The 24,188-nt window shown below is 66.2% G+C and overlaps 8 protein-coding genes across 8 annotated transcripts; 4 read left to right on the top strand and 4 right to left on the bottom strand.

The window, feature by feature from the left end:
- Window positions 1–562: 562 nt before the first annotated feature.
- EMIHUDRAFT_447379 (hypothetical protein) lies at window positions 563–1,161 on the bottom strand (the record flags this gene model as incomplete). Its single annotated transcript, XM_005793878.1, has 3 exons — window positions 563–854; window positions 925–1,059; window positions 1,137–1,161. Coding segments are annotated over 3 exons (281 nt in total), but the record flags the coding sequence as incomplete, so codon positions are not given.
- Window positions 1,162–5,845: 4,684 nt separating this feature from the next.
- EMIHUDRAFT_349086 (hypothetical protein) lies at window positions 5,846–7,001 on the top strand. Its single transcript, XM_005793879.1, has 3 exons — window positions 5,846–6,601; window positions 6,675–6,832; window positions 6,903–7,001. The coding sequence occupies exon 1, from the start codon at window positions 5,880–5,882 to the stop codon at window positions 6,537–6,539; it is 660 nt and encodes a 219-aa protein (XP_005793936.1). The 5' UTR covers window positions 5,846–5,879; the 3' UTR covers window positions 6,540–6,601; window positions 6,675–6,832; window positions 6,903–7,001.
- Window positions 7,002–9,021: 2,020 nt separating this feature from the next.
- Window positions 9,022–9,641, top strand: EMIHUDRAFT_431688 (Hypothetical protein). Its single transcript, XM_005793880.1, has one exon. It carries the CDS (start codon window positions 9,191–9,193, stop codon window positions 9,497–9,499), a length of 309 nt encoding a protein of 102 aa, XP_005793937.1. The 5' UTR covers window positions 9,022–9,190; the 3' UTR covers window positions 9,500–9,641.
- Window positions 9,642–10,030: 389 nt separating this feature from the next.
- EMIHUDRAFT_94790 (hypothetical protein) lies at window positions 10,031–12,511 on the bottom strand (the record flags this gene model as incomplete). Its single annotated transcript, XM_005793881.1, has 2 exons — window positions 10,031–11,137; window positions 12,473–12,511. The coding sequence occupies 2 exons, from the start codon at window positions 12,509–12,511 to the stop codon at window positions 10,031–10,033; spliced, it is 1,146 nt and encodes a 381-aa protein (XP_005793938.1).
- A 92-nt stretch (window positions 12,512–12,603) lies between these two features.
- On the top strand, window positions 12,604–13,317 carry EMIHUDRAFT_193830 (hypothetical protein; the record flags this gene model as incomplete). Its single annotated transcript, XM_005793882.1, has 1 exon — window positions 12,604–13,317. One exon carries the CDS (start codon window positions 12,604–12,606, stop codon window positions 13,315–13,317), a length of 714 nt encoding a protein of 237 aa, XP_005793939.1.
- Window positions 13,318–13,629: 312 nt separating this feature from the next.
- EMIHUDRAFT_193831 (hypothetical protein) lies at window positions 13,630–14,323 on the top strand (the record flags this gene model as incomplete). The annotated part of the gene is made up of 4 exons (XM_005793883.1): window positions 13,630–13,779; window positions 13,907–13,978; window positions 14,047–14,232; window positions 14,303–14,323. 4 exons carry the CDS (start codon window positions 13,630–13,632, stop codon window positions 14,321–14,323), a joined length of 429 nt encoding a protein of 142 aa, XP_005793940.1.
- A 973-nt stretch (window positions 14,324–15,296) lies between these two features.
- EMIHUDRAFT_431690 (hypothetical protein) lies at window positions 15,297–15,891 on the bottom strand. The gene has a single exon (XM_005793884.1). The coding sequence runs from the start codon at window positions 15,769–15,771 to the stop codon at window positions 15,460–15,462; it is 312 nt and encodes a 103-aa protein (XP_005793941.1). The 5' UTR covers window positions 15,772–15,891; the 3' UTR covers window positions 15,297–15,459.
- Window positions 15,892–21,587: 5,696 nt separating this feature from the next.
- Window positions 21,588–23,757, bottom strand: EMIHUDRAFT_193834 (hypothetical protein; the record flags this gene model as incomplete). Its single annotated transcript, XM_005793885.1, has 3 exons — window positions 21,588–22,580; window positions 22,671–22,799; window positions 22,873–23,757. The coding sequence occupies 3 exons, from the start codon at window positions 23,755–23,757 to the stop codon at window positions 21,588–21,590; spliced, it is 2,007 nt and encodes a 668-aa protein (XP_005793942.1).
- Window positions 23,758–24,188: the final 431 nt, after the last annotated feature.

Raw genomic sequence — 24,188 nt, forward strand, 5'->3', positions numbered from 1 at the left:
TATGGCTCAGACTGGACTCCTCTTGGTCCCTTCTGATGCCCTAGGCCACACCTGGGCCTTACCTGGGGTCCTAGGGGCCGGGCAGGGTTTGCCCCCCCCAACTGGCCCGAAGAACCTTAACCCTCCTACGCAGATGGTTTTGCGTGATTTTGGCCCCCCCGCCCCTAACATTATGGCCGACAGAGCGGCTGGGAGGCTAATGTTAGGGGCGGGGGGGGCCGATCTGGTGTCCAGACCAGGGCTCGGCGCCATGAGCAGACGTATTTTGTCGTATCTGCGTAGGAGGGTTAATGGGCAAAGTCGGCGAAATCGAAAATGCCTGTTTTCTCGTTTTTCGTGCACTACCGGCCACAGCCGTGCCTCAGGCATCCAAGTCGGGCAACATGCGGGCGGCACGGGACCGGAGGCTTGGCCCTAGGCCGAAGAAAGGGTATGCGAGGGTGCTCGCGAGCACCAAAGCCACTTGCGGCATTCGCCAGCAATCCCTGCTGCACACAAGAAGCGAGCGGTCCGGACGTCTGGCGGCCACTGAAGGCAATCGCACGGTGGGGGAGGCGGTCCGCGTGTTACGTACGTCTTTGAAAAGTGACACCGTCGCTAGTTTACCGGTCGCCGAGTGAATTCGGACCCGCTCGAGTCGCTGCGAGGAGCCCTCGGGAGTGCCTCGGCCGGCTCTAGCAGCGACGCACACACTCGCTACTGCTGACTAGTCGCGCCGAGGGCGGAGAGTGACTCACACGTAGCTTAATATGTCAGCGATGCAGCTCGCACAAGGGCGGCGGAGCCGAGGGCAGCGAGTGTGGTGGCGGCGACGGCTGGTGGCCGGCCCGACGGTGCCTCGGCGCGTAGCACACCTATAGGCGGTTTCGTCGGCGGTTCCGGTTCTGCGCGCGCTGGCGACGGCGAGAGGGACACCGGGTAGACCCGGCGCGACCGTGTTGGCCGAGGGCGGCGGCAGCGGGCGCGACAGAGCTGGTGCTGCCGCGAGCAAGACGGCAGCGACGCGCGGCAAGCCGCACGCTGCCATGGGCGAACCTAGCGCATGAGCCGTCGAATGGCCTACGACACGGGGCGAGGAGCGGCTCAGAGCTCGGCTGAGAGTGTCGCACAGCTGGCGCCAGCAGCAAGCAGCTCACCTACAGAGAAACGCGTTTGAGTGACACACTAGCGAGAGATCGTCGAAGCTCGCAGACGCTGTTCACCTCGAGATCACGGCGGATTGCTTCGCATAGTACCTATATTCTTTACTTTGGACTGTGAATGTGATGTTCCACACCTCATTCAAATGCTATTCACACCTCATTCAAATGCTCTTTTCATTCAAATGTTACTCCATCTACTGTGGAACATCACATTCACAGTCCAAAATCATGCATTAGAAGAGTATATAGGGGGTATATCTTTGATTAGAGATTCATTTAGGGCTGATGCAACCTCCGACTCCCTTCCCGTACATCCAACTGCTCCCGCCACACCCTTCTCGGACCATCGCGCTGCTCTTCGCGCGAGTAAATACATGATTTCGCGCCTTCTGGAACGCCTGCTGATACCGTCTTCCCGGCAGCCGGCAGCCTCGATACGGCCATCTCGACGACAGAAACGCGGCCGAGATCACTCGCAGACGAGTCGTGCGTGTGTGTGTCGTCGATCGCCGAGCTAATCGGTGGTCTCGCGCCGCTGTTGAAGCACACACTCTGCGCGAGCACCTCGCTTCATCATCCTCGCCGGCACAGGACGCGTCACTGGTACTGCTCGACGAGGCCGAGATAATGCGCGAGACGGGTCGGAGGCCGCTATCTCGCACCCAGCTGTGTCGCCATCGCGCTCAGTATGGCCGCCTGTGCACGAGTTGGTCGCGTGGCGGCTTTACGGATGAGTCGCGGCGATAATTTGTTATAGGTCCAGGTGATAGTCCTGGATGGGCAATGCATACGCCTCACTGGGCCTTAGATCGCCCGACCGCGTCCCGGTGCTCTGCCGTCGGATTTGTGACTCCGCCGCACTGGATCAGCTGAGCAAGGTTCGGGGAGAATCCCCGGACAGATCTTCAGATATTTGACGGATGACCGAAATCACCCCGTTTTTGCCCATTTACGGTCATCCGCGTCAAAATATCTGAAGATCCTACCATAGGATTCTCCCCAAACCTTGCTCAGCTGATCCAACCTGGGGGGAAGGCCAGCCCTGGGCAAAGAAACCAGTACCTCAACCGGCTTCCCTGAGGCTAGTGCCATTTCACTCTGACACGCTAATCTTGAAAACGTCTCCAACGGAGCTCCGTGTTGCTTCCAGCGCCCTCCCCCGCGCTTCCTGCGGCCATGGCCGATGATCCTAGGAAGAGAGGTCATCTGGCTACCGCGAGAGCGACCCAACTCGTCGACATCGTCCGATGATGGTGCCGCAAAGTCAGCCTTCGGAGGCTATCGTGGGGTGGAGCCGGCAGTAGCCGTGACATGTGGTTCCACCACCCCTCGTAGGCTTTGCCTCTGACCGCCACCGTTCCCAGGCTGCCTACTGGGATGGAAAGGAAGGCTCGGCGAGCGTATAGAAGCGTGCTCGACCTCGTCGTGGCAACCTGTACGGCAGCGCTGGTAGGCGCGATGAGCGTCGTGCCACCTGACCCGAGACAGGTCGCAGGCGTCGTACCGAGCGCGTCGAGACCGTGTCCTGATGTGGTCTGCACGGGTGAGTCACGTCGGCGTCAAAGGAGCGACGTGTGACCTGTCAGAGCTTGATCTCTGATCTCAGCGGCGTCGAGTCGTCTCCGGCGCGCAACAAATGTACCTCCCCAGGACGCGCAGAGGCAGCTGCGACCCCGCCGAGTAGACGGCGGCACACCGCGCCACCTGCTGTGTGCCGCCGTCTACTCGGCGAGGTCGCAGCTTCCACTGGAAGGCACCGAGAGGTACATTTTTCGCGCAATGGTCAAAATCAAGGTTTTGTAACGCGGGCTGTGCCACAGTGAAATGGCACTAGCCTGAGCGTCACAGCTCGGTGATCGCGCAGGCCGGACACACCACTGTAACGGCCATTCCGGGCCAACAGCGCTGCGACCGCGAAGTGGCGGTGGACATGCTCCCATGTCGCCGACGCGGCGCCGGAGTGGCCGGCGCTGCTCGCCGCGACCACGACGGCTACTCTGATACGGGGTCTCTGGGCCGACCCGTCCTACCCGACGGTGGCACTCTTCCACGTCTCGCTCATGACACATGAGAAAAATTCTGAAACGGCCTTGGAGTGCAGCAGAGTCACCGACGAGTCGGTCCGCGTGCCTCCTCGTGTCCCGTACCGTTCTCACACATCCATAAACTCACTAAGGCCCCACTGAAGCAAGCCCTCAATCCTGAATCCTCAGATTTTACGGGGTAGATTAGGACGCTGTCCACCCCCTATCAGAACCCTAGGGGTACCCCAAGTTTCTGAACGCATGCCGAGACGCTCTATATCTCACTCGAACTGTGAAGGGGAGGGCGGAGGGGCAGCGGTGGAAACGCTCCACACCCACACGGCCGGCCACACCTGCGCCCGTCCCCCCTCGAGCCCCACACGCACACGGCACGGCGGCGGGGCCTATCCCGCGCGAGGAGGGCCCGAAGAGAAGAGCTGGTCGATTCGCTCTGCGGCAGAGCCGTCTGCCGGCGCAAGCAGCGGCTGCTCGTCCGCCTAACGAGTGAGTAGGGCGGCTCAGGAAAGGCTTGTCGTGAAACGCATGCTGGGCCGCCCGCCCGCCCGCCCGCCTCTTCGCCCCTTTTCCTACCCCTCCGCCGCCCCCGCCCCCGCCGCCCGCTCGTTGCCTACAGGCAGAGCAGCCGCGACGAGGTGCAAAGGCTGAGACTGGCGCGACCCTTCCCCCCCCGCCCCGCCCGCAGGTTGCCTCGCCCTCCTCCTCCTCCTCCTCCCTCGCCCCCGCCTCCCCCTCCTCCGCCGCCTCTCCCGCCTCCCCCGCCGCCTCCCCCGCCGCCTCCCCCGCCTCCTCCGCCGCCTCCGCCTGCCCCGCCTCTCTCCACTCATCCCGCCGCCCGCGCGTCGCCGCGGGCTCCGCCAACACCGGCTGCGTGAGCGCCGGCGCAATCGGCACTTGCTCCCTCTCGGGCGGGGACAGGTCGCGGTCCACACGCGGACGCGGCGGCGCTGCCTCCGGCTCTGGCGGAGCCCCGTCCAGCCGACCAACCACAACCTCGCCCGCCTCGGCTGCCTCCGCCGCCACCCCTGCCGCCGCTGCGGCGTCGAAGCGGCCGCTCAGCGCGGCGGCGGAGGCGCGAGCGATGTCCGCCAGCGGCACCATCACCGGCACCTAGCCACGAGCAAGGTAATCACACCACCAGCTGTGAACAGGCGCCACCGCCGGCAGTTAGCCACGAGCAACCCCCACCCGCAAACCCGCACCCTCGAGGCCCACCCTCCCCTACCCCCCCGGTACCCGAACCCACCCTCGAGGACCACTCCCCGCGCTGCCTGCCAGCGGCCACCGCCGCACACACCCGGCAGGGCACGTCTAGTACAGTCGAGTACAGTCTAGTACAGTCTAGTGCAGACACGAGGCACTACTAGCAGAGCCGCACGCACCCCGCAGGGCACGTCTCGCATCTCGACGCCAACAGCCCCGTCGGCGTCGGCGGCGTCGCCCGTCAGCGGCGAGCGGGAGTACCGTCGGTGGTTTCGTCGGAGCATCCACTGCCTGCGAGAGTAGCCGAGAGTAGCCGAGAGTAGTCGAGACTAGTCGAGACTTAGCCGAGATGGGCCCGTCAGCCGTGGCTTCGTCGGCGCCGTGACACACACAGGTCAGAGTGTGAGAGTCGTGCAGTGCGCCGTGCATCGCATGAATACACGAAGACGGTGCACACAGCCGAGGAATGCCGAGTCAGCGACATTTGTGCAGCCGAATGCAGCCGAGGGCGCGTCCCCGCGCGCGTGCCAGCTGGAAGACGGCCGGTGTGAAAGACAGCACGAGCCCGCACTAGCCCGCATTGTCGCTTCTAGAGGCCTCTGCCGGAGAGCGCCGCCGCAGAGCAGCGCCGCCAGCGCCACGAGTCCGAGGAGGGACGGGGAGGGGATCGTCTCGGCGTCGAGGCAGTCGACGCGCCTGTACACGTCGCCTGCGAGCAGGCCGCAGGCGGAGGTCTGCAGGCCGGGAGCTGCAGACGCTCTCTCTGGCCGCAGGCCGGGGTCTGCACACGCTCTCTCCGCCGCTGCTCTCGCCCGCAGCTCTGCCGAAGCAGCGCGGGAGGAGCCGAGGCGCCCCGCGGTGAGCACAGAGAGGCGGGAGGCGTCTCGGAGGAGTCCGGGCGCACCGAGCTGCTCGCCGCCTCCAAAGAATGCTGCCTGGAGCGGGCAGTTGTTCGCCCGGTTGTCCGTTCCGCAGGAGCCGTCGCCCTCGCAGAGCTCGCCTCTCTCAGTCCGACGCGAGCAGCCGCGACTGTAGGACCGGCGGGCAGAAGCGGGGTGTCAGGCTGTGTGATCTCTGGTGTGGCGGCGGGCGGTGCGCGCGGATCGGCGCGCGGGCATCAAGGAGGGCTGGGAGCGAGCCGTGGCAGCAGCTCGAGCTGTGCCGGCGACGGACAGAGCTCGGGGTCGATGAGCTCGAGGCACGTGCGGCACGAGTAGCCGTTCGCGCAGGCGGCGCAGGGCAGCAGCCGAGTGTCACGCCACATATTAGGGTCGTATGGAGGGCGTCTTGGTGGGCGCGGGCGGCTCGGCCTCCCTGGCGCCGGCTGTATTTATTGGCACTGGCCTTCTTTTATTCTTTTATTTTGAGCTAGCCTTCGATGTTCGGACAGGTATTTTTCTTCCCCTGTGCTATAGCGCCGGCTCACACATCCGCCTGCCGACCACAGACTCTTGTTACCAAACCTCAGGCCGTCTGCCTTCGATTCGCGAGCATGGCAGCGAGCGTATCACTGCCGATGCGTGAGCCGTGCTACGTCGCGGTCGGCGTCATGACCGTGCCTCACTACCGGAATCGGCGCGACGCCGCGAGGCAGACGTGGATGACGGGCAGCAACGTCGGCTCGACGGTGGTCGTCCGGTTCCTCATCCGCGCTGGCGGCTTGCATCCGGACGTGCTTGCCGAAGCGAAGCGGGAGCAGGACGAGCACGGTGACATGACGTTCCTCCCAGTGGCATCGGAGCACGGCAGCCCGCCGCAGCGTGGGCGCGTGCTCACGCTGCACGCCTGGACGAGGCGTGCGACCGCGGTCTGCCCGACGGCGCGGTGGGTGAGCAAGGCGGACGACGACGTGTACATCGTCACCGTGGACTGGGAGGCGCAGCTGCGGATGATCGCCGCGGGACGCGAGGGACGCGCCATGCTGCACGGCAAGGTTGTGTGGCACAACTGGAACGTTAAACACTTTGTGCCGCACTCGTTTGACTACAGCTACAACCCGGACAACTGGAGGCGCGTCATCGACTACCTCGGCGGCGACGAGAGCAGGGCGCGCTTCCCGGACGAGCGCCGCCGCTTTGAGCTCTGCAGGACGCACGGGGCCCGCCAGTGCGAGTGGTGCCCTGCCGAGGCAGAGTGCACCGGCCCGTTCTAATCAGTTAATTACTGAATGAATCAATGAACTCATTAGGTGCCCTGCCGAGGCAGAGTGCACCGGCCCGTTCTAACCAGTTAATTACTGAATTAATCAATGAACTCATTAGGTGCCCTGCCGAGGCAGAGTGCACCGGCCCGTTCCCCTTCCCCACGGGCTGGCTGATCACCATGTCGGCGCCGCTCGCGCGCGCCCTCGCCGGCTCGCCGGCGGTGGCCGCGGAGGTGGCCCGCGCGGAGCGGCTGACCCGCTCGTGGGGAGGGCCTCTCGTAGAGGACGTGTGGCTGGGCTCGGTGTGAACGGCGTCTCTTCACACCTGCTGCTGTGAATAGGCCTCTCCTGGAGGACGTGTGGCTGGGCTCGGTGGTGCACCGGGCGCTGGCAGACTGGCCGGTGCTGTGGGTGCAGATGGACTTTGCCCACCAGTTCAACGGCGACTGGCCGGCCGTGTGCCGCGCCGAGAAGCGGCCGCGCAGCTGCGGCTACGAGTTCAACACCACCGTCGTCTACCACAACAAGCGGACCCGCAAGGTGCACGCGCACGTCGCCGGGGAGGCGGGCGCGCACGTGCCGCCGCAGCCCGCGCTCAAGTGCGCCGCGTCCGCGGAGTGGCGGTACCTCAACCACCACATGGCCAACTTTGCGGAGTACGTGCGCCGGGAGAGACGGCCGAGCGGCAGCGGGCTCTGCGTGCTGTACGAGCCGCGCTTCCTCGTGCCGCCCAAGCACAACCGCCTCTTCCACCACCCGTAGGCTTTAGCACCTCCGCAACGCACGCAAAGAGGGGCTCGGTGAGTGTGGGAAAATAAACCCAGACACCAGCTGCCGTGATAGTTTGCGGGGGGGGGGGGGGGGGGGGAGGGTTGTTGCCATGGCCCATGCGGTGTTGGGTGGGTGGCCTGGTGGCTGGCCGGGTTGCCGCGCTATAGCCTACGGCTCTATAGCCTAACGCGCTTAGGCACAAAACCTACCTCTTTATTTTTAGGTAAGGTAAGGTAAGGTAAATCTTTATTTTTAGAGCTAGAGGGCTGCCGGCGGGTGTGAGTAATTCTCTCTCAGCCCCCATCCCCGGAACGCGATGTGTTGTCAGTGAAGTTCCTTGTGGAACACGTGGACACACCGCGCACGTCCCCCGCGCCGATCGACAGATCTTGTCATGACGATATCGAAACCCACGAGTCTGAAGGTCGAGACGCCGCAGTCGACGCGCCACACCGAAAAGCTCTTATGGTCTCCCTGTGGCGATGGTGCGTGCAAGGCGGGCACCCCTGGCAAGGGCGGTGCCACCCTGATGGCAATGGCCTTCTTCTACCGGCTGCGCAGGCGGAGCATGCAGCGGCTGCAGGAGGGGGATAACCGCAGCCGCGCGTGGCGGGACATGCAATGGTCGGGGCGGCAGTACAAGGCCAATCGACACGGCGTGTGTGGCCTCTTCGTTGGCGAGTGGGGCGAGCGTAACCTCCATCTTCGGTCTGATGGCATCGTCTACGAGCACACGAGTGATGACCCGAAGCCCAAGGAGATTGCGTTCTCAGAGATCGCGTTTGTGAGGGCTGTCCGGGGGTTGCGATCACATCGGTGGCTGATCAAGGTGCAGCACGGCCCCGACTACCTTTTTTCCGCCGCCTCACCCAAGGCGCGCAATGCCTGGGTTTGGTGCGTGCGCAACAACGTCGAGGCTGAGCGGCGCAGGGTCGCGCTCATAGCGGCACAGGAGTCGGTGGCGTGGAGGCGCGTGCACTCCTTTGGGTACGGCCCACAGCTCCTCGACTCCAGCCTCGCCGCACCCGTCAAGTGCCGCCCGATCACGGCCTTACCCAAGCTGGCAGAGGGCCTGGCTGAGGGGTGTCATAGGTGTGGAGCGTGTGAAGGGTGGGAGCGGCCTGCCTCTCGCTGTCGGGCGCAGTCGCATTCTTGTGGTGAGTGAGCTGCTAGGGCCGCCCGCTGCCCCCGCACGCGAATTGTACACTCGTTTTTGCCATGTCCCAGTGCGCCCACGCGACACGGAGAGAGAGGTGCTGGGCTGGTTCACGTATCACGATGCGGGCGCTTTTTTACACGAAATTCAAGCTTGAGAGGGCACAGGTGACAAGGCTCACAACCCGGGGCTGCTCCGCGCCATGTGCATGGCGTTCGAGTGAACGCCGTGCAGGCAGCCCGTGCCTTTTGGTGTACCCCGTTTGTGCCGCGTCCTGTGCCCCCGAGTTCATTTTATAGCAAATGTCGTGCGAGGCGTGAACCGCGCCATTCGCTCTCACCTGGCAACCCTGTCTGCACGTCTCGCGCGCGCGTGAACAGGGCTCCAGGCCCCAAATGACGTGTGAGTGTTAGATTTGTTTGGTATTGCTAAAAATCCTCCTTTTATAGAGAAGACGTCTGCAACAAAACGCGAAAAAAAGGGTACTATTAACAACGAAGGCGCTCTCAAAAAAAAAGGCAAAAAACGCTCGCTATCAGAAGTCGTCCTTGAGCGCCTCACACAGACTCGGTCGCATTGCAACCACCGTGGCGCCTGCTCGAAAACCGGGCCTACCACCGCTCTCTCTGCCTACCACCGCTCGAAACCCACCCTCTCTCTGCCTACCACAGCTGTGATCACTCGTCAATACTGACCCGCTCGTCAAATACACACCGCGCTCTCGTCTCTCGCCATGTTCCGTCGGTCGAGCCAGCTCTCGCGCTTCGCCCGTCCGGCCTCACGGCAACTGCTGTCACAGCCAGTCCCACCGTCGCCGTGGCAGCACACTGGGCAGACCACTGACCGTCATACCTGGCTACTACCCAACTTCTTCCTCTGCCTCATGTGCGGCGTCCACGCGTACCGCCATTACTCCCGTGGCAAGACGGTGCCGGCAGCGGCCGTTCACCACCTTCTGCGAGTTTGCGTGATGGAGCTCCATGAGCGGCACCATCACGGGCACTCGCGCTGGCACAACATCCAAGCGAGTCTGTTGCAGTGAGCATGAAGGTAGAAAGGCGGGTGAGCATGAGTGATGAGACCGGCCGTCTCGAGTGTGTCTGGACAGGAACTGTGTCATTGCGTGCTCTCTCGTGTCACGGGATTCAAGCAAAAAAGATAACTGACTCGATGTCTTGTGTCTCCTTTTACCAGGGTGACGGGGTCCCGGGAACCAACTTGAGCAACTAACTACGAGACCCAGCGCTGTGCGGTCACCGGGGTGGCGGTCAAGCTCGCGACGGGGTAAATCTGGTGCGTCTAGTATCACTGGTGGGCTGGGTGTGCAGCAGCAGCGCTCAAAAAGAGGCAAAAAGCTCGACAACTGTTTTGAGTGTCAGCTTTCTCGACGCACCGTCCTCGACCCCGCCGAAAAGCTGGCTGGTGGTCGCGCGCGGCGCGTCGGCGCGGCTCCTCAAACTGGTCGGGCACCTCGGCTGGGTCCATCAGCACGAGGCCAGCCCCGTCGGGCAGCCCCGCGAGCGCATGAAGCCCCTCCGAGAGGCGCTGACATATTCGAACGCAAGTCATCTATCTAGACCGGACGCGGAACCATCCACATCATCACTGGCTCGCGGCAGTAAGGGCACTCTTGCATCAGCTCAGAGCATGGCCCGCAAGCACACAAGTGCCCGCACGGAACCGCAGCATGCGACTTGGCTCTCGCGAAACACACGATACACGTGGTCTCTCCCCCCATCGTGGACTCGGGGGCAGCCGGCCGCCCCGTGTCGAGGCCGGCGTCGGCTAGTGAGACGGCAGCAAACGGCTCGGTGACTGGCAGATGCTGCTCCGCCGCCTCTCCCGCCTCTGGCTCGATCAAGCGCTCGATGGCGCCGACCCGCTCCTCGAGGCTGCCCTCGGTCGCCGCGCCGAGGCTCGCCTCCAGCCGCTCGACACGCAGCGGCAAGTCCCCGCCTCCGCCGGTCGACTCGCTGCTCACCGCCTCCTCGCACCGCGACACCCGACGCGCCAGCGCCTCCTCCGCATCCACCTCTGACCGGCGCAGCGCCTCTGCCAGCTCTGCATTCTTGCGCAGCGCCGCCTGCTCTGCCGCATCCGCTCGCTCTGCTGCCTCGCGCTCCGCCCGCCTCGCCGCCTCCTGCTCAGCAGCCAGCCGCGCCGCCCTCTCCTCCTGTGCGCGAACCTCTGCCGCAGCCTTCGCCCTCCGCTCCTCCTCGAGCGCGAAAGCAGACGGCGCCTTCTTGGCCTTATTGTTCTTCGCCTTGGCCTCCTTCTTGGCCGCCGTTGCCTCCGCCGCCTTTGCGCGCCGCCTCGCCTTCTCCTCCTCAGCCCTCCTGTCCGCAGCCTCCTTCTCGCGCCGCGCCGCCTCTGCCTGAGCGGCTTTGCGCGCCGCCGCGGCCGCCCGCTGCTCCTCTCGCTGCGCCTCCTCCGCCGCAAGCCTCTCCGCCTCCCTTGCCCGCAGCGTCTCCTCCGCTGCCGCGCGCTCAGCGGCCAGCTTCGCCGCCGCCTCCGCCGCAATGGCTCGCCTCTGCTCCTCCAGCGCCGCCGCGTCCGCAGCCCGGCGCGCCTCGTCCGCCGCTCTCTCCGCTTCGCGCTGCCGTGCCGCCTGCTCGCGCTCTCGCGCCGCCGCCGCCGCCTCCCGCTCGCGCTGCTCGCGCCGCCCCTTGGCCTCTAGCGCCTTCTCGACCGCCTTCTCGGCCGCCTCCGCCGCCCTCAGCGCCGCTGCGTGCTCTGTGAGAGCGCGCACGCACCCGGTGTGGTCCGTTTCAGGAGCACTGGCGGCGTCGGCAGTAGCTAGCACCTCGGCCGCCTCCTCCTTGGCGAGCTGCAGCGCGGACCTGCCGTCTGCAGAGCGAGCCTTTGTATCCGCGCCAGCCCGAAGCAAGCGCCGTACGACGGCGGGGTGGCCGCTATAGGCGGCGAGCATCAGCGCGGTGCCACCGTCGCTCCTCTGCAGGTTGATCTCAGCGCCGTGCCGTATCAGCAAGTCGACCACCCGCTCGTGGCCGTGGCTGGCGGCGAGCATCAGCGCGGTGGCGCCGTTGCTGCCCTGCAGGTTGATCTCAGCGCCGTGCCGAATCAGCAGCTCGACCACCCGCTCGCGGCCTTCCTGGGCGGCGGCCACCAGCGCGGTGTCGCCTTTGCTGTCCTGCAGGTTGATCTCAGCGCCGTGCCCCAGCATCAACTCGACCACCCGCTCGTGGCCTTGGAGGGCGGCAGCCATCAGCGCGGTCCAGCCGTTGCTCCTCTGCAGGTTGACCTTCGCCCCGTGCCGTATCAGCAAGTCGACCACCCGCTCGCGGCCGCTGTGGGCGGCGAGCATCAGGGCGGTCCAGCCGTCGCTGTTCTGCGGATTGATCTCAGCACCGTGCCGTATCAGCAGGTCGACCACCCGCTCGTGGCCGTTGTCAGCGGCGCGCATCAGCGCGGTGGCGCCGATGCTGTCCTGCAGGTTGACCTCAGCGCCGCGCTGCAGCAGCAGCTCAACCACCCGCTCGTGATTTTGGAGGGCGGCGCACATCAGCGCGGTGCCACCGTCGCTGCTCTGCAGATTGATCTCAGCGCCGTGCTGCAGCAGCAACTCGACCACCCGCTTGTGGCCGTGGAGGGCGGCGCGCATCAGCAGCGTGAGGCCGCTCGACTTGCCTCTCTCGTACGTCGCGTCGGCCCGCCCGCCGCCCTCGAGCCACGCCAGCACCGCCTCCTCTTCGCCACGCTCCGCCGCCAGCACGGCCGCGTCGGAGCAGCTCAGGGATCCTGCGCCGCTGCCAAGCTCCATGCCCCAAACATGTGGAACACTCACCATGTTTCCGCGCCCCCCCCCGCAAGGCCGCGCGATACACATGTTTGGGTTCCGGCTCTTTGGGGGTAGAGTAGCACGAACGTCGAGCCTCGTAGGCAGCCGGGGTCTCGAATCAGGGTCGTACAAAAGGTATAAGGTGCAACAAGCGCGCGTGCACCCCCCCCCCTCGAAGGGCGGAATTTTCTTTTTTAAAAATATCCCCCTCCGCACTTGCTGCCAGCAGCACAACCCCGAAGGCAGGACGCGCATCCTCAGTTGCCTCTCTGGTGACGGGTGTCGCGACAAGGCGGAGTAAGAGAAGAAGCTCAAAACCCCGTGCATCCAGATCACCCGATATTGACATGTATGTGTTCGCTATCGCTCTCGCCGTCTCAGGCTCGTCTCGACCGACGATTCGATCGCTTCGCACATTGCGAGGTTGGCACTGGGAAGACATCGCGACTCATCTCTCCGGCATCCGAGCGCTCCAACGCGCCAACCATCCGTCGCGGCCAACGGTGCTAGAGGGAGAGGGCTTCGTGACGCTCGAGCATTCCTTGGATATGCTGAAGGAGCTCACGATGCTCGCTCCTCAGTTTGTCGCCCTCTCTCCGCTAGACGGGTCGGTGATAGGGTACACTCTCACGATTGATCCCCGGGCCCTCCGTGCTGGCCTAGCCAGCGAGGGTCTCCACGCCTGCTACGAGCCCTTCTTCTCTATGATTGAGAGGCTGGAGTGGGAGGGCGCCGCGCTGGATGACTCGCGCTGGGTCATGGGTGGACAGTGCTGCGTGGCGGCCGGCTGGCGGCGGCAAGGCCTAATGCGCCGCCTCTACGACGCGCAGGCTCAGGCTCTCGCCTTGGAAGATGAGCGTCTGCTGCTTTCTGGGACCCCGCTCACGTCGGCGTCTGCCGTGGTCACGGCGATTGACACGGCCAATGTGCCTTCGGCGCGAGCACACGAGAGAGCTGGTTTTGTGGAGATTGGCCGCTACAGCTACGCGGAGCGGCCCTCCCTGTCGAGTGGCGGTGGAGACGTAGATGGGTGGTCGATTGTGCTCCGCCCCACGGGCTGAGAGCTCAGTGGCTGCTGGCCCTCTGCAGGCTAGACGGCCTGCAACGGAAGTGAGAATGAAGAACGCTTGGTGTGTGTCGTGATGATTTTCTACGGGGGGGGGGGGGGGGGGTGCGTCTAGACAGCAGAACTAAGAGAACTTGAGAACTTGAAGTTTGAACTTGTAGTTTTGTCTTGACAGCTGTCTAGACAGCTGTCTAGACAGCTGTCTAGACAGGCCCTCTTCACAGAAGGGTTCCCCCAAAAGTGCCCGCGAAGAGTCATAGCAGCAACGGTGGCGGCAACTGTGGGGGGCAACGCCGACGTCGCAACGATGCTGCGGAAAGGGCAGAGCAAGCGTGGGCACGCATTGGTCGGGTTCCATGCTGCAGCCGCGAGCCCCGCGCCGCCGATGAAGAAGCTGCGGGCCGGCAGTAGCCACGCCGACCCGCCGCTGCGCATTGGGCAAAGCGCGAGCCCAGCAGTTCAGTCAGGCACGCACGCTGCACCCACGACGGCGGCCTCGGGGCGCGCGCGAACGAACGCGCTTGCGCCGCCGCCACGCCGTCCTTTCCCATCGCCGCCGGACCGCCCTCCCTCCTCCGCGACAGACGCCGCAAACACGGCGCTTCTCGCCGCCCAAGCAACAGCAGCAACAGTGGCAGCGAATCTTCGCGTCGCTGGTGCACGCGGTGCGGACTCGCCGCAGTCTGGCGGGCGCTCGTCTCGCCCGGACCAGGCGGCCGAGCAGGCTGTGATCGCGGCCGAGGCGGATGGGCTCGGGCGGGTGCTGCCTGGCGGCGCGCCGGCAAAGGAGCCTGCCGAGGCGGGGGCGATCGGCGAGGCGGCGGTGCTCGTACCTGCAGTTATGTGGATCGTCCTTCACCAGTGCATAGAGCGGAGGGCAAAACTAAAGGGAGGGATGGTGCTTCCGTCGGTTTCCATTGAGAAAGATGTTTTGTCCACATACGTCAAACGTCATACCACATCCATCCACGCCAACCAAGAGAATGCAACTCAAGTTTTGATCGCTCACATTTGGCTGACGTGTTGTTGAGTATCAGAGTATGATTCCTGTCTGCAGGTCTATTCACACCTCACGCGATCTTCCATGTCCAGACAGCGTCCAGACAGCGTCCAGACAGCGTCCAGACAGTGTCCAGAGCTCCAGACAGCGTCCAGACAGCAAAATCGGAGCGTCTAGACAGCTATTCAGACAGTACTAGCACTTGAGTGTCACAGCTGATTGAAGTAAAGGGGGATGATGCAGCTGCCTGCCAGAGCAGAAAGATTCCTGAATTCTCTCCACTACAAAAAAAGTCCAGTGCGGAACCGAGATAAGGTAAGGTAAGGTAAGGTAAACGTCTCCACACACACAAAGTGGTGGGGCAAGGGGGGGCGACCCTCGCATCTCCACGCCCGGGACACGGGCAGGAGCCCCACGGCATTCAAAGTGCAAGCACCGGCCCGGTGCCGTGGGTGAGCAACCTGCACCCCACTCCTACTCCTATAACACAACCCCCACAGCGTGGTCGTCTACGTGTTCAGAAACACCAGCGAGGCGAGGGTGAAGGGGTAAGGGGCTGTGTGGGGCTATCTGTGACCATCTAGCCTGGGGGGTAGCAGGAGGGGGGGGCAGAGGGTAAGATATGGGTGAGGCCAGCTACAAGTCGGACGCCCTCCCGTCGTCGGAATAATCCTCGGAGCGGTCAGCGTCCTCGTCGTCGTCCTCGGTCTGCATCGCGTCGCCAGCCGTGAACCTGAACACGGCGTCGGCCGGCGCCGAGGCGCCGGCGGCCGTCATCAGGTGCATGACTATGCGGTCGCGGTATGCCGCATCGATCTCTCCGTGCTCGGCCAGCTCGAGATCATGGCCCCGAATGCCGTGTGCTCTCTAGGTAATGTGTGGGAGCTCCACAAACCAGGTTATTTTTTTTCCGCTCTCTCTCGTTCCTTTCATCTTCGATATCGCGCTCTTTTCACCAGGCGTGTGTGAGTGCCGCCCGTGTCCGCCACACTCCACACAATATCAAAAACGACGTCCAGCTCTCGTCGCCCCGCTCCAGCCCTCGCCGTCAAGGACACGCTAGCCAAGAGCGCTCCCACTCGGACTCCGGCGTGGCGTCGAGTTGAGATCGCACGCTCCGCAACCTCACGTGCCCTCTCATCGCATCTCCTTGCCAAATTGCGGGTGGCGTGCCGGAGGCTGCGGCTGCGGCTGCGGCGCCGCCCAGCTGTTCAGACCGGAGCCGGGACCCTGAGCGCCCGTGCCGGCGCCGCCGGCGCTGGAGGAGGCGCCGGCGGAGGACCAGTCCACCGAGGGGGAGGTGGTGGGCACCGAGTAGAGGAGCGGGCTCCACGTGGACGAGAACGGGCTCCAGCCGGCGCCGGCGCCGGCCGGAGCCGAGGACGGCGCCGCGGTGGCTTGCTGCAGCAGCGAGAGCAAGCTCGGCCCATCACCGCCGGCGAGCGGCATCGGCGGCGGCTCAAAGGGGCGGCTTTGCGAGTCCCACGGCGGTGCGGCGCCGCCCCTCTCGGTGCTGGGAGCGCAGCGTGGCGTCCAGCCGGCCGGGGCAGGTCCAGCTTCGGCGGCCGGCGCGGCATGCGCGGTGGCGGCTGGCGCGCTGACGGCTGGAGTAGCGGCAGCGGCGGCGAAAGGCCTTGCCGCTTCCCCCCATGCCGGAGGGTCGCCGCCCGCGCCGCCCGCGCCGCCCGCGCCGCCCGCGCCGCCCCACGCCGCGTGGCCTCGCCGCCGGTCAACTCCGAGCCGTCCAGACCCCCACGCGGGCCCGCTCGGGCGGCAACCATAGCCAGCCTGGGAGGCGGCGGCGGCGGAAGCGGCGGCGGCGGCGGCGGCGGCGGCGGCGGAGGAGGAGGAGGAGGAAGTGGCGGCGGCGGCGGGCGGCGGTGCCGCGTGAGGTGGGGCGGGGTGGGGTGCGGCAGAGTGCGTGTGCGGCGGCGGCGCAAGAGGCGGGGGCGCGTGCCCGGCGGCCTGTGCTGCCCAAGGAGGGCAGGCGGCAGGCCGGCACGCGGGCGCTCCTCCATGAGGGGGAGCCGTCCTCCCCTGCCTCTTGCTGGCCGCCGCCACCGACGCCGCCACCGACTCCACCCCTCTGCTCCCACACCGCTGCGCCAACGCCTCTGCCGGGGGCGCCGTCGCAGAGGAAGCGTCCATCGGCACCGCGCCCCTCGCCGCAACGTCGCGAGGCAAAGGCGTCCGCTCGCCGCCGCGCGCCTCGCGCCGCCCTGGCCCCTCCACCACTGACCAGCCGCTGCCATCCTGCCCTCCCGCTACCTCCTCGAGGCCAGCCTCGAGCGCCTCGGCCGGCTCGAACGGCCCCGCACCCTCTCGCATCGCCGCCGCCTCGCCCACCTTGGACAGCGCCGGCCGCGGCGGCGGCTGTTGAGTGGCCCCCCGGGCCAAGCCGACGATCCCACCTCTGGCTTCCGCGTCCGCGCTTCCGGTGGCCTGCGCGGCCGCGGCCGCACCCGCACCTGCGGCCGCACCCGCACCCGCGCCCGCGCCCGCGCCCGCACCCGCGCCCGAACCGGCACCCGCGCCATGCGGTGGCAGATCGGCCGAGCGACGGGCGGCGTCAGCGGGCTCGGGCTCGCGGGGCGCCTCGCGCGGCTCGAGGAAGCTGCTGACGGGCAGCCCGCGGCTGAAGAGGCGGAGGCCACACGCTGCCGTGTCGACCGCCGCTCTCGCGTCGGAGGCGGCGGTGGCGGCCGCCGCGTCGAGGCACGCAGCCACCGCCGCCGTGGCGGCGGCGCAGGGGCGCGGGAGGGCGTTGAGCCAGCCGACTCCCTGCTGGCCCAGCAGCAGCGCCACCGCCGCCGCCGCCGCCGCCTCGCTGTCCCCCTCCTCTGCCGCCCCCGCCACTGGGAGGGGCGGGGACGGGCCGCCGAGCAGCTCGTCGACGGCGCGCGCCGCCGGCGGCAGCCGCGGCGGGAGGCGTAGCGGCGCGGCGGCGGGCGGGATCGCCCCCGGCACGGCGGGAGGGCTGTCGTCGCTCGAGCTCGAGCGGGCCGAGCTCTGCGCGGAGGGTGCGGGCGGCGGCGAGAGGCTGTGAGAGCCGCCGGCGCGTGCGCCGGAGAGACCAGACCCGCGACCAGCGGTGCTGCGACTTGCGGTGCTGCGACCAGCCGTGCTGCGACCAGCCGTGCTGCGACCAGCCGTGCTGCGACCAGAGGCCGCTTCGGCGGCCGCTGACGGCTCGGCGCGCGCGCGGGCGGGTAGGTCATTTGTGGGGCGGGGCACGTCAGCACGCGGGGCGCCTGTTCACAGCCAGAGGTGTGAAGAGACGCTGTTCACAGCTCGAGGGGCGGGGCACGTCAGCACGCGGCGCGCCTTGCGCCGCCACGCCTCTCGGCGGAGCGCCAGCCTCGGCCGGGGGGGCGGGGGCGAAGGGGCGGCCTGCCCGCTGGGACTGGACGTATGAGAGGGCAACCTCCCTCGCCCCCCGCTCTTGGGACGGCCGCACGGCGCCGCCGAGGCTGGCCCGCGCCTGAGGGTGAGGTGAGGTGAGGTAAGGTAGACTTCTGGACACACACGAGGTGGCGGGGCAAGGGCCAGGCAACCCTCGCGTCTCCACGTCTAACGACAGGAGCCCCACGGCATTAAAAGTGCAAGGCCCGGTGCGCGTGGGTGAGCGGTGTGTGTGTGTGTGTGTGTGTGTGTGTGTGTGTGTGTGTGTGTGTGTGTGTGCGTGCGTGCGTGCGTGTGTGTGTGTGTGTGTGTGTGTGTGTGTGTGTGTGTGTGTGTGTGTGTGTGTGTGTGCGTGTGAGTGTGTGTGTGTGTGTGTGTGTGTGTGTGTGTGTGTGTGTGTGTGTGTGTGTATGTGTGTCGTGTGTGTGTGAGGGGGGGGGAGGGGGGTCACGCCACGCGCCTCGGCGGCAACAGCCCGCGCGCGAGAGAGCTGGCGCGCGCGCGCCTCCTCGGGCGAGGCGCCGCCGCTGCTTAGCGGACTGCTCGAGCCCGCAGCGTCCTCGTGCGCCGCGCGCTCGCCGGCCCCGCCCGAGCCAGCCGCCGCGGCTCCCGCGGCCGCAGGGGCGTGCGAGTGGCGGCGGCGGCCGTGCGGAGCGACGTCGGCGTCGGGCGAGTTGGCGAGCTCGCGGGAGGAGGTGCGCGCCTGCGAGGGAGATCTGGCGAGATCTGGCGAGATCTGGCGAGATGTGGCGAGATCTGGCGAGATGTGGGGAGATCTGGCGAGATGTGGGGAGATCTGGCGAGATGTGGGATCTGGCGAGATGTGGGGAGATCTGGCGAGATGTGGGGAGATCTGGCGAGATCTGGGGAGATATGGCGAGCTCGCGGGAGGAGGTGCGCGCCTGCCGCATGGAGGGCGAGCCGGCGAGGTCGAGGTGTGAACAAGGCAGTGTCTAGGAGGTGTCTAGGAAGTGTCTAGGAAGTGTCTGGGAAGTGTTTAGGAGGTGTCTGGGAAGTGTCTAGGAAGTGTCTAGGAAGTGTCTAGGAAGTGTCTAGGAAGTGTCTAGGAAGTGTCTAGGAAGTGTCGCCTGTCGCAGGGCAGTGACGAAGCGCGCCGACGGCTTGGGTTGCTTGGGGGGTGTCGAGCCCTCGCCCCTCTCCGCGCGCGCGCCTGGGTGCGGAGAGGCAGGCGGCGGGGTGAGAGGCAGGCGGTGGGGAGAGAGGAGGCCGCTGGCCCGTGTCGCGGCAGTGTCGCTCTCTTCGTGTGCTCGCGTCGCCTTCTCTGGAGCGTCTCGTCAGCGGCGGAAGTGTCTCGGAAAGTGCGGCGGAAGTGTCTCGGAAAGTGCGGCGGAAGTGTCTCGGAAAGTGCGGCGGAAGTGTCTCGGAAAGTGCGGCGGAAGTGTCTCGGAAAGTGCGGCGGAAGTGTCTCGGAAAGTGCGGCGGAAGTCTCGGAAAGTGCGGCGGAAGTGTCTCGGAAAGTGCGGCGGAAGTGTCTCGGAAAGTGCGGCGGAAGCGTCGCGCCGGGAGAGGGAGTGCCGCGAGGCGAGGCGCCGCCGCACCGCTCCACCCCGCCCCCGTTCCGCCCCACCGACGCGCTGACGTCGTGGCCGATGGCCGCGGCGCCGGCCGAGACCGAGGCGACGGCGGTGATTGCTCCGTCGCCACCAGCGCCGCCGCCCCCGCGACCGGGCTCGGCGGCGCCGGCCGCCTTCAGACAGCCCGCGAGCTTGTCCGTCCCGGAGCGCTGGATGGCCTCCGCCGCCACGGGCGCCCCGACGTCCTTGCGCACGCCCTCCCTCGCGCCAAAGCGCAGCCGCCCCGCGCCGGCAGCCGACGTCGACCGCTCTTCCCCCGGGCGCCCAGCCGCTGCCTCCGCCGCGGTAGAGGGGGCGTCTCGCGCGTCGTTGTCGTCACCGGGGGTGCTGGCGGCGCTCGCCGCCACGCCGGGCTCCTCCGCGCCGTTGAGGACGATCATCGGCTGCGCGACGCCGCCGATCTGCGGGGGTCGCTTGAACAAGGCGGCCGCCAGGACGAGTCGGAGCTCGATCTTGGCGCAGCCGGACCGCCCGCTCTGGCGCAGCGCGACGGCCAGTCGCGTTCTCCGCGGGTCGACCTGCACTCTGGTGCGAAGGGTCAACGCGTAGGTGCCTCCCGGCCAAGCCGCTTGGACGAGCACGGCGCCCGGGCTGTGGTCCGCGGCTACACGCAAGGACGACGCAGCGAGTGGCCCGGCCACGTCGAGCTGCGCGAGGAGGGCTCCCACCGAGCCGTCCACATTCTGGGCCCAACTGTGCGCGGCGCCGCGTACTGTCATTATCAACGCGCTCAGAGCTAGCGACTGGGTTCGGGCTCCGAGATGTGAGGGTTACGCATAGGGTCCTCAATCAACGGTATGGCGGGTGGAGTGCTCCCTATGCCGCGGCGCCCCTGTCGGTTCGGAGACGCCCGGCGGCCGCGCGCTTGGTGCCGACGTCGACCAGCTGCTCTCGCGGCGCCGAGGCGTGCCGCTTCGGTCACGTCACGCGCGCTGCGAGGTGTCTTTTGGCATGTGCGCGCTTGGCATAGACGCCAGGAAGCTCGCCTTCCTTGCCTGCGGCCGCGGGCGTGCAGGCGGGCACGCCAGACACGCGGCGGATCAAGCTGACCAAGCGCGCGCCCCTAGACGCTGAATACGGATTCATGTACCCCAACCAGCGCCCGAGAGGGCACGCACTCCACTGTATTCGGCTGCAGTCCGCTGTATTCTCACTGTACTCCCATCCGTTGTCTTCGCGCGGTGCTCTGAATACGCTGCACAAGACCGTCTTCCCGCCCTCATGCCGGCGTATTCACACGCGTAGGCGCGGGACGGTGCGCACGATGAGCAAGCGCGAGGTGGGCGCCGTTAATTAGTTAATTAATTAGTTAATTAGTTAATTAATTAGCAAGCGCGAGGTGGGCGGCGTATGGGCGGCGTAGCGGAGAGGCGGGCCGAGAGGCGGCGGTGGGGGAGGGGCAGCCGAGAGGCAGCCGAGAGGCAGCCGAGAGGCAGCCGAGAGGCAGCCGAGAGGCAGCCGAGAGGCAGCCGAGAGGCAGCCGAGAGGCAGCCGAGAGGCAGCCGAGAGGCAGCCGAGAGGCAGCCGAGAGGCAGCCAAGAGGCAGCCGAGAGGCGGTGGCCAGGGAGGACGGCGAGGAGGTTGGGCGGCGCGGGCGTCTCTTCACACCGTCTCTTCACACCGTCTCTTCACACCGTCTCTTCACACCGCTCTTCAGACCGCCTCTTCACGCCGTCTCTTCACACCGCAGGCGGCAGAGGAGGACCGGCTGATGGCGACGCTGAGGTGACAGTACGGTGGCGATGGACGATGCAGCACGCTCGCCCAGAAACAAAATAAATGAATGGTCAAACTCTGAGACGAGATGGGATTCTAAGGGACATGTGCCCTGCACTCGCTCGCCCATGCGACCAGCAACAAACTAAAACCTTGGTTCCGCAGCGGTCTCGGGTCTGACAGCTCGTGCGTGGTCCCAGTGTGGCAGAGGGCTGCGTGCGGGTGCACCACGCTTGTGGCCAAAGCCGAGCGCGTCGACAGAGACGAGAGAGCACAGCACGCGCGACAGAGTCTGCACTGACTGGGTTTGAATAAATTTTGTTCTTTCGGCGAGGTGCACGTGTCTCTCGCTCGACGGTAGTAAATTAGTTCGTTAGTTCCCCCGTCACCTCAATTCCGACGACGACCCCCCCCCCCCCCGTTAGCGTTACAAAATACAATGTCGAGCAGAAGTGCTCATACAGCTTTTTCTGCGTGTGGATCTACCTGCTATCATTCTCTCACGACACACACAGCCACACGTGAAAGCATTCAATCATAAAGGTGCGCCCCTTATATGGTGACTCGGCCGCTCTCGTTCACACGGCGCACGCCTCGCCCCCACGCGCGCACGAGCGGGTACGACCAGGGAAGCAAGTCCACCTGCGCCACCGCTATCGCGTGCACCGGCTGCGGCCCGTGCTTCGCCTCGAGTGCATCTAGCAGTGCCGCATGGCCCGCGATACCGATCCGATTGAACATGACCTGCACGCGACACCTCTGACCCGCGGCCGGGAGGGCAGCCGCGAGTGCCATCGCGCCCTCGTCGCCCACGTCGCACCGCTCCAAGACCAACGCATGCGACGGCTTCCCCGTCGACAGAGCCGCAGCTAGCGCCACGGCCCCCTCGTCGCCAATAGGCGTGGCAACGACGCTGAGCATCTGCAGCGTCGGCGCCACGCCGCGATGGAACACGCCGCAGAGCGAGCCGACGCCGCGCGCGCCGAAGCGGCTTGCATTAAGGAAGAGAGTCTCAAGCGCCGGGAGCGCGCCGTCCTCGAGGCCCGCCGCAAGCTCCGCCACGCCCTCGTCGTCGAGGCGTGTCCCAACTAAGCCGAGGGCCCGGAGGCTCTCGCAATGGTTTAGCGCCTCCGCCAGCAGCGCCGGGCTAGTCCACGCGTCGCCACGCACGAGCGGCAGACCCATGTAGTTGAGCTTCTCGACCGTGCCCAGCACCGCCTTCGCCGTCTTTTCGTAGAGCGCGAGCACGGCCGCCGAGTCGGCGCCGTTGGTGAAGCGGCAAGCGGCGAGCAGCGTCGCCATGCGCTCCGGAGTCGCGGGGAGCCGCCGCTGAGCGCCGCCGTGGTCGCTGGCAACGTCGATGACGAGCTTCCACTTGGCAAAGCCCAGCGAGGCGGGCTTTGCGCCTAGCTCTGCGGAGCAGCGCTCGAATGTCGTCCAGCCGCGAGTGTCGTAGGTCCGGCTCCGGTCAAAGCCGGCGGGCAGCTCGTCCGGCAGCTGCGTGAGTAGCACGACCGTGATCGAGGCGTGCGCGTACCAGAGGTCCTAACGCGGAATGTAAAGCCAACGTTCTCATGAGAGCGGTGCATGTCGTGGCGCTATCAGGGGCTGGGAAAGGGGCTGGCGTGTGCTCACCATCGTGTTCTCCAGCATGCGACCGAAGGCGGCCTTCTCCTCGCCCGACCGGCTCGCCTCATACGCGCGCCGCTGGGCAAACAGCGCCGGGTCCTTCTGGTAGCCCGAGCTCCAGTCCAGAAACACGCCCTGCGCGAGCCAGGGAGGGAGTGGCTGTGAGGAAGGGAGTAATGGTGGGCATGAGGCGCGGGAGGCAGCTCACCATGTCCGAGAAGCCGTACTCGCGGCATGCGCCGAGCAGGCCGCGCCCGCCGTAGAGACCCCGCAGCTTGCGGTAGAGCAGCTGGAGCTGGCGGCCCTCTCGATCCGGATGCGCCGCCTCGAGCCAGCAGTAGGAGACGGAGACGATGGGAAGCAGCCCGTCGGGGTTGCGCTTGCGGCCGAAATAGCTCGCGAGCCAGGCGAGAAAGGACGAGGGGGAGGGCTCCTTGCTGAAGCGCTCTATGGCCTCCCCAAAGCCGGCGACGTCAAAGCCGCGCCTGGCGCCTTGCTCGATCCGCCTCAGCTGAGCAGAGCTCAAGAAGGCCTCCTCTGGCAGGTCTTGCCGCCGCGGGAGCACGACGCCCCGCTCTGCCAGCGCCATGAGCCAGTTCAGACTGATCAGCCGCACATCTCCCGGCCGGACCTTGTCGCCATCGCCCTCGAGGGCAGCCCAGATGGAGTCGTGCTCGCGGTAGCGGGCGCCGTCAATGGTGTTCGAGCGCGGCCGCTCGCGAGTGTGAAGGCCGGACTCGGTGCCGGGGGACGTCAGCTGGCGGTAGGGGAGCTGTGAGGCGCGACAGAGGCTGTAGACGGCGAGGATGAGAGGGTTCCGGAGGAACAGAAGCTCGATCAGAAATGTCGCGAAGAATAAGATGGCGATCGGCAGGTCGACGAAGAGCACCATCGGAATCAGATACGGAAGGCGACGCCAGGCGAGGAGGGCGGGAGGCACGCCGACAGCAGCGTCGGAGCTGCAGAGGCCGAGCGCGATAGCTGGCGAGAATACGAGAACGGCGACCGGAGAGATCATCAAAAAGAATGCTGGCCAGAGCACGAACCCCACGAGGGACTCAACGCACGAGCGCAGCAGGCGGGCGGCCGTCATGCACAGATTCGATACACAGGCAAAATGAGACACGGCGGAAAAAATCTTCGGTGCAGTTTTTTTTCTTTCTTTCCTCAAAGATTCTTACATACATAAGATTCTCGAGCTCCTCGTTGCTGCCGCACGCACGACAACAATCCATAGAGCCGTATCCAACCTGCGCTCACTCAACAGCACTCACCAGCTGTTGTGAACAAATACAACGCTGAGGGGTGGCCCGTCTAAGGTGCCCGCCACCCATCCATTTTTCTTTGAGGCTGTCGCTCCGAGATATTAAAGCTCGTCTCGCGCAGCTGCGAGAAGGTGTATTCTGGGCTGCCTCTCACTGCCCGCAGCCGTTCGTCGCGTTCGCCCCCCTTGCGGGTCTTACAGCACACATGGTACAAAAGAGCAGCGCGGCGCGTCTCGCCGCACAAACACGCATGGAACGG

Source organism: Emiliania huxleyi (assembly GCF_000372725.1).
Source record: "Emiliania huxleyi CCMP1516 unplaced genomic scaffold EMIHUscaffold_1, whole genome shotgun sequence".
In the NCBI taxonomy this organism is placed as follows: Eukaryota; Haptophyta; order Isochrysidales; family Noelaerhabdaceae; genus Emiliania; species Emiliania huxleyi.